We start from the raw sequence: 7,473 nt of genomic DNA on the forward strand, positions 1-7,473 counted from the left end.
CAGTGCGTCCGTCCGTCCGTCCGTCCGCGCGTCGTCCCCTGATCTGACCTCGTCGTAATGATCTCACATCAACTCGGCACCTCTCCCGCTCGTCCCGCCTCCCTCTTCACGCAGATGGAAACGCCGAGGCGAGAAGCTCACGGAAACGCTCGCCGCGCTCGACGCCGACGTCCTGTCGCTCCAGGAGGTGGACGCGTACGACGAGCACTGGGCGCCGTGGCTAAAGCGGCGCGGCTACGGCGGCGTGTACAAGCAGCGCACGAAGCTGACGAACGACAAGAAGGACGGATGCGGGCTCTTCTTCAAGCGCGCCAAGTTTGAGCTCCTCGCGCGCCGGGCGATCGAGTACAACGACGTCGCGTACGGACGGCCCGCGGGGTACGTCAAGACAGGGGCGGGGGCGGGGGAGGAAGAGGAGGGGGAGGAGGGGGATGGGGACGGCGCGACGACGGGGACGGGGACGGGGACGGGGACGGGGACGGGGACGGGGACGGGGACGACGTCGAACGACGAAAAAGACGATGAACGCGTCCCGGACGCGCGTCACGTCCGCGATTGCGTCGGCGTCCTCGCGCTCTTGCGCACGAAAACGGACCCGCGAAGGACCGTTCTCGTCGCCAACACGCACTTGTTCTGGGACCCGACGTGCGCGGACGTGAAACTGTCGCAAGCGGAGCGTTTATGCGCGGAGGTGGCGCACTTCATGCGCGAGCACGAGGACAAACTCTCCCCAGGCGAATCCGTCGCGTCGACGCCGGTGATCATCGCGGGGGATTTCAACAGCGTCCCCGGGTCCGAAGTGCACGCGCGGATGCTCAGGGGGATCATACCTGGCGTCGAGGACGGCGGCGGCGTCGGGAGGCGGCTCAGAAGCGCGTACGCGGCCGCCGCCACCGCGGGCGTCGTGAGGAGCGACCCCGGGTCGACGACGACGATGATCGAAACCGGCGAAACCGGGACGGAGGAGTTGAAACCGGCGCCGACGCGTCCCGAAACCGGCGAGCCCGCGCACACGAACGTGACCCCGGGGTTCACCGACTGCATCGACTACGTCTTCGTGAGCGACGGCGTGGACGTGACCGCCGCGGAGCCGCTGCCGGCGATCGAGCATCTCGGCGAGGGGCTGCCGAACGAGAACCACCCGAGCGATCATCTGTCCGTCACCGTCGACGTCGCGTTCTGAATGAATTCGAACGAATCGCGAATCGCTCGTCGTCGACGGTCGCGTTCTTCGGCGCGTCACGCTGTGATCATAGCACAGGAGTAGTAACGTATATGATTGATAATACACCCGACGCTCGCTAGAAGACGGAAGGAAGCGCTCACGCCAACCCTAACGCCATCGCCTCGCGGCGGAGCTTCGCGGCGGCGGCGGCGGAGAGCCCGTCGACCCCGACCGAGTCTCTCCGCGACCGCTCCGCCGCCTCCACGAGCGCCCTCGCCTCGACGCTCCCGCCCTCGTCCAGCATGAACCCGTTCACCGCCGCGCTCGAGAGCACCTGCTCCTTTCGCCAGTCCGCGGCCTCGATCGCGTCCACCTGCGCCTTGATCGCCGCCGTGCGCCGCGTCGGGTCCGGCTTGAACCGCTCGCCCGCGTGACCGCCCCACGTGCTCCCGGAGGGCTGCCAGAGGCCGGTGATGACGTCCGAGCCGCCGACGAGCTGCTTCCGGCGTAACGGATGCAGCCCGCGCGTTTCCCATGGCTTCTTCGGGTTCTCCGCGGCGGCGTCGGTCTTCTCCGACCGCGGCAGCGTGTTGACCTCCGCGCCGTGTCGCTCCAGATTGTGGACGACGCCCCAGCCGATCCCGCCGTCGTTCCGACCGCGATCGGGCCCCCCCAGCGGATCCGCCCCGCCCAACCGCATCCGCGGGACGTTCGCCCACCCGCCGACGTCGGACTCGCCCGTGCCGCCGGGATCCGCGAGCTTCGACCGTCGTCGCGCGCGCTCCGCGCGTATCGTCGCGGACGGCCCGCCGAAGCGCGTGGACGCGCCCATCGATGAAGATCCTCCGTCGTCGTCGTCGTCGTCGCGCCAGCCGTTCGCCGCGCGCGTCCGGAGGAGCTCCAGCGCGGCGGGGTCGTACGCGAGCTCCTCGTTCGTCGTCGCCCACTGCCTCTCCTCGCTCCAGTCGTCGTCGATCGCGCTGAGCGTCGGGGACTTGCGGTCCATGGCGTCGTAGTGCGCCCACGGGTCGTCCTCGCCGGGCACCGCGTTCTTCTTCTTCAGAGTCGTCGTCGTCTTACCCCCGCCGGATCCAGACCGCGCGCTGCCGGCGACGGAGCCGGGGCGCGACGGGAACCGCGTCTTGTCCGCGGTCGCGTCCGTCTTCCACGGGACCGGTTTCGTGTTCACCATCGCGCGTCGGTCGGCGGGCTCGACGCGGCGGCGGGCGGCGGGCGACGGCGCGCGGGCGCGAGTGATGGATGACCCGAAGAGAATCGCGTTTTCGGGGCGGACGCTTTTGGAAACCCCGAGTCGGGTTTGACGACGACAGCATGACAGGCGGATAGCGGAGGAGTGAATAACTTAGTGTCGACGTTACTACGCGTCTCCATCGCCTCTCCCCTCCTCCTCCTCCTCCTCCTCACTCACGCCACCTCCGCGGCCGTCGCCAACACCCGCTCTCGCACCGCGTCCGCCGCCTTCTTCGCCTGCCATCGCTGCGCGAAGTCGCCCACGTCGCTCGCGAACGCGCCGAGCGCGAACGCCGCGGCGAAGACGCCGAGAAATAAATCACACGCCCACTCGGGCGGCGCCGGGACCTCCGCCGCCAACACGTCAAACTTCAACGCCGCGACCAGCGCGCTCGGGTCCTCGAGGACCATCTTTTCGTAAAACGCATACGGCGCGGTCGTTACGAAGGTCACCGCCCCGGTGACCGACGCGAACAGCGCGACGACGACCGCGCGGTACGCGAGCGGGACGACGACGCGCGACGCGACGAGCCTCGGCGTCAGCGTGGCGACGAAAAACGTAACCGTCGCCGCGGGCTCGGAGACCCTTCGATACCACGCGTCACCGCCGTCGTTAAACGCGCACTTCGTCCGCGCGAACTCGACGCACGACAGCGCGAACGCGGTGACGTACGACGTCGCCATCGCGGCGATTAACTTGACGAGCGCGCCGTGGCGAAGCGACGCCGCGGAGACGACGACGACGCACGCGTCTCGCGCGGCGCCTTCGAGCCAATTCGTCTTCGCCGCGCGCGTCGACGGAAAGTATCCCACCTCGCTCGTCACCACGAACAGCAGACGCCTCAGCGCGACCGCGCACGCGAGCGCGACGACAAACGCGGCGAGGACGCAGTTCCCGGGGGGGGTCGCGGGCTCGAGGAGCGACTCGAAGAGAGCCGTCGTCCAACAGACCCCGTCGTCGGCGTCGGCGGCGGCGCGCGCGTCCACCACCTCGAACCACACGTGCGCGCACGCGAGCGCGCCGACGGCGAGGTTCAGGACGCCGTCCGCGAAAAGCCCCGCGAGGGCTTTAGAGCGCATCATCGCGGACTGTTTCGCGCCCGCGCGGCGACCGACGCGGTCCCGCCGCTCGAGCTCGTCGGCGCCGGCGACGCCGTAGTCCTTCACTCTCTTTTTTCGCCGCCGTTTCGCGCGCTTCTTCGCGCGTCGCCGCGAGCTCGTCACGAAGACGAACGTCATCGCGACGCAGATCAGATTCAGGATATACGTCCCAAACGCGAGCGTCGGTATCAACATCGCGTCGGACCGCGCGGCGTCGTCCGCGCGCGCGCCCGCGACGGTCGCGAGCGCGTGCGCTCCGAAAAAACACAGCGTCGCGCCCGCAATCGCCCTCGCCTTTTCCCCCGACCCGTGCGTCGTCCCTCGCGCGCGCGCGTGCCCGCGCGCGGCGCCCTCGTACGCCTCCTTCACCCACGTCGTCTGCAGGTCGTGTATGAGACCTCGCGCGAACCCAGCCTCGCAGTACGCGAAGTAAAACTCGAACATTCGAAGAAACTTGCGCGAGTATCCCATGGCGAGGATGTCGTCTTTTCTCGCCATCATCCGCTCGCGCCACAGACGCAAGGTGACCGCGTAGTGCGTCCCGATGTCGTCGTACGCGGGGTCGAGGATCAGCCCCGCGGGCTCCGCGGCCGCGACCATCGCGCCGACGGAGGGCAAGTGCCCGCCGGGGAAGATGTACGCTCGGATGAAGTCGGATTCAGACTTGCAGTAGCTCTCGTATCGATCGTCCGGCATCGTGATGACCTGAATCGCGGCTTTCCCGCCCGGCTTCAACGCGTCGGAAACGACCCGGAAGAACCCGGGGAGGTGCTCGTGCCCCACCGCCTCGATCATCTCGATGGAGATCACCTTATCGTACGTCGCCCTCTCGTCCGCGCCGAGATGATCGCGGTAGTCCTTGAGGACGATGGTCACGCGGTCCGCGACGCCGGCGGCGGCGACGCGAGCCGTCGCCTCCGCGAACTGGGTGGAGTTGAAAGGCGTCAGAAGCGGAGTTGAAAGGCGTCAGAAGCGGAGTTGAAAGGCGTCGAGGTGTGTCGGGATTGAAAACGAGGGACCCTGGGCGGAGAGAATCGCGCGGCAAAGTCCTTAAGGAACGGCGTGCACCACGCCAACGCGGTCGTATGGGAACCAGTGTGAGATAGAACGCGCCTGCTCGTTGCTGATCGTCAGCCCCGTGACTCTCGCGTTCGGGTATCGCTCGCACAGACGAATCGCGCACGCGCCCCACCCGCACCCGATCTCGAGGACGTGGTCGCTCTGCTGCACGTCCAGGCGGTCGATCATCGCGTCGATCTTGGCGTATTGCGCCGCCTTTAAGCGCTCCTCCCTCCCGGCGCGGTCGTCGTCGCGGAGGTCGCCCAACGCGGAAAACACCGTGCACCGCGTCTTCCACTTCAGCGGCTGATGTATCCCCGAGCTGTACAGCATCGTGTCGTCGAGCCAGAGCTTGTAGAACCGGTTCCCGGCGTCGTAGTGGTACTCGATGTTTCGCTTCGACCCTTCTCTCGTGTTCGAAAGCGCCGCGTGCGCGGCGAATTCCATCTTAGACCCGAGCCACCGCGCGACGGAGGCGAACGCGCCGACGACGCCGCCGCCCGCGGACGGCACGCCGCTGTCCGCGCCCGCGCGCGATCCCACGTTCGCGGGGTGGCCCGCGCACAGCATATCGAGGAGCGCGTATAAGTCGCAGTCGAAGTCGCCGTTCATGTACGCCTCTCCGAACCCGATGTCCGCGCGCAGGACGGTGTTCATGAACATCTTTTGGGTAATTGTCCATACGAGCGAACGTCGGGGTGGAGTTCAAAGGCGTCAGAAGCGGAGTTGAAAGGCGTCGAGGTGTGTCGGGATCGAAACCGAGGGATGGGCGGAGAGTGACGAGCGCCGGGAGAGAAAGTCCTTAAGAAACGGCGTTCATCACGCGAACGCGGTCGTACGGGGACCAGTGTGATCAGAACAGAACGCGCCTTTTGGTCGTACACGGTGACGGACACCTCCGGGACTTCGTACCCGCCGTCCACCGCGAGCTTCGGCGGTAGCCCCGGTATCTCTTTCCCTCGCATCTTCATCTCAGCGCCGTTCGGAAGAATCATCTTGAACGTTCGGTTCGGCGGGACCCAGCTCGCGCCGACGCGCTTGAACAGCGGCAGCGCGAGCGACGTCGTTCGGTTCAAACGCGGGTCGCATCGACGCGGCGTCCACGGGACGGACGCCCCCGGGCCGCCGATCATCTGCGGGTCGAGGGGTGGAGTTGAAAGGCGTCAAGGGAGGTCGGGGATTGAAAGCGAGGGGCGGGCGGAGAGATGGGCCGGGAAGTAAAGTCCTTAAGGATCGGCGTTCACCGCGCCAACGCGGTCGTATGGGGACCAGTGTGAGAGACAACGCGCCTTGTCCAACACGTCCACCGCGGACTTGATCCCGTCCTCGTGGAAGCCGTACCCGAGCCACGCGCCCGCGAACCACACGCCTCCGTCGCCCTGGAACTTGTCGTTGATCGCGGTCTGCGCGTCGATCGCGCGCGCGTTGAAGAGCGGGTGGCTCAACGTCACGCGGTGCTGCGTCGTCCCCGTCGCCGGCGGTCGCGGCGGGTTGAGCGTGACGAACAAATCGGGTTCGCGCTCCGGCAAGTTCTGCAGCAGGTTCACCCAGTACGTCACGCACACGCTGGCGTCTTCGCCGCTCGCGCCGCGCGAGGAGCCTTTCAGGCAGTTCCACGACGCCCACGCCTTCTTATTGCGCGGCATGAGCGTCGCGTCGCGATGGAGCCACACGTCGTTTTTTTGAAACTTAGGGTCGTTCCATACGAGGCGACGTCGGGGTGGAGTTGAAAGTTGTCAGTTGGAGTTGAAAGGCGTCGAGGTGTTTTCGGGATTGAAAGCGGGGGTTAGGCGGAGAGATGCACCGGGAAAAGTCCTTAAGGAACGGCGTCCACCACGCCAACGCGGTCGTATGGGAACCAGTGTAAGGATAACGCGCCTTAATCGCGTCCAGCGCGGCGCGTTCGGCGTCCTTCGCTTCCTCGCCCAAGATGGCGAGCGCCTGGTCGCTGTGGCACGCGAAGATGACGTCGTCGTACTCGCACTTCGTGATCTCCCCCGGCCTCGAACCGCCCTCGCGCGTCCAGTAGACGGCGACGCCGTACGACTTTCGCTTCACCGCGACCACGCGCGCGTCGAGCTCGACGACGCCGCGGCGATTCCCGTCGAAATCCTCCCTCGTGATCGCGCGAACGATCGCGTCGACGTACGCCTCGCTGCGCCCTCTCACGACGCGCCACAGCGGCCGCTCGACGAGGTTCAGGAGGTGGTGGTTCACCCAGAACCGCACGAGCGTCACGACGGGGAAGTCCAGAGTGTCGCGGTCGGAGCACGACCATATCGCCGCGCACATGGGCACGACGTAATTCTCCGTGAAGAACCGCGAGTAGCCCCTTCGCGCGAGGTACTGCCCGAGCGTCATCCAGCCGAATTCCGCGTGTCGCGAGTTTGGGGACTCTCTCAGAACTTCCGGGGCTTCTTTCCCGAACCGGACGATCTCTCGTATCATCAGGAGGAAGTCGGCGGATAACGCGTTTTTCTTCTGCGCGAACACCGCGCCTAAGGGCCATTCCATACAAGCGAACGTCGGGGTGGAGTTCAAAGGCGTCAGATGGAGTTGAAAGGCGTCGAGGGCGGGGATTGAAAGCGAGGGACCCTGGGCGGAGAGACACGCCGGCAAAAGTCCTTAAGGATCGGCGTTCACCACGCCGACGCCGTCGTATGGGGACCAGTGTATAGAACGCGCCTAATCCTCGAGAGCCCCACTCCACGGTGTCCGTGGACAGCGAGAAGGACATGTCCGACGCGTCCGAGTCGATCCCGAGCTCGTTGAACAGCCCGACGAGATGCGGGTACGTGGTCAGGTTGAAAACCTAGCGCAGCGGCGGCGGGGGAGCGAGGGGGGGGAGGGAGGGTCGGCGGGGTCTGCGGGAGGCGAGACACGCCGGGTAAAGTCCT

General features: G+C 66.6%; 4 protein-coding genes across 4 annotated transcripts in view; 1 reads left to right on the top strand and 3 right to left on the bottom strand.

Annotated features, from left to right (window-relative positions):
• The window catches only part of MICPUCDRAFT_23182 (uncharacterized protein), a gene marked incomplete at both ends in the record, with an annotated part of 2,116 nt that extends 933 nt beyond the window's left edge, over window positions 1-1,183 (top strand). The window contains 2 exons of the mRNA XM_003064050.1: window positions 519-853; window positions 965-1,183. Coding sequence (XP_003064096.1) covers window positions 519-853; window positions 965-1,183 — 554 coding nt within the window. The remainder of the gene's footprint in view (window positions 1-518; window positions 854-964) is intronic.
• Window positions 1,184-1,322: 139 nt separating this feature from the next.
• MICPUCDRAFT_54115 (uncharacterized protein) lies at window positions 1,323-2,357 on the bottom strand (the record flags this gene model as incomplete). The annotated part of the gene is made up of 1 exon (XM_003064233.1): window positions 1,323-2,357. The coding sequence occupies one exon, from the start codon at window positions 2,355-2,357 to the stop codon at window positions 1,323-1,325; it is 1,035 nt and encodes a 344-aa protein (XP_003064279.1).
• Window positions 2,358-3,898: 1,541 nt separating this feature from the next.
• On the bottom strand, window positions 3,899-5,242 carry MICPUCDRAFT_23078 (uncharacterized protein; the record flags this gene model as incomplete). The annotated part of the gene is made up of 4 exons (XM_003064234.1): window positions 3,899-4,432; window positions 4,595-4,808; window positions 4,863-5,023; window positions 5,069-5,242. Coding segments are annotated over 4 exons (1,083 nt in total), but the record flags the coding sequence as incomplete, so codon positions are not given.
• Window positions 5,243-5,880: 638 nt separating this feature from the next.
• On the bottom strand, window positions 5,881-7,388 carry MICPUCDRAFT_10494 (uncharacterized protein; the record flags this gene model as incomplete). The annotated part of the gene is made up of 5 exons (XM_003064235.1): window positions 5,881-6,264; window positions 6,381-6,391; window positions 6,451-6,578; window positions 6,624-7,057; window positions 7,245-7,388. Coding segments are annotated over 5 exons (1,101 nt in total), but the record flags the coding sequence as incomplete, so codon positions are not given.
• Between the last annotated feature and the right edge of the window lie 85 nt (window positions 7,389-7,473).

The sequence above is a fragment of the Micromonas pusilla genome (assembly GCF_000151265.4).
Source record: "Micromonas pusilla CCMP1545 genomic scaffold MICPUCscaffold_16, whole genome shotgun sequence".
Classification (NCBI taxonomy): domain Eukaryota; kingdom Viridiplantae; phylum Chlorophyta; class Mamiellophyceae; order Mamiellales; family Mamiellaceae; genus Micromonas; species Micromonas pusilla.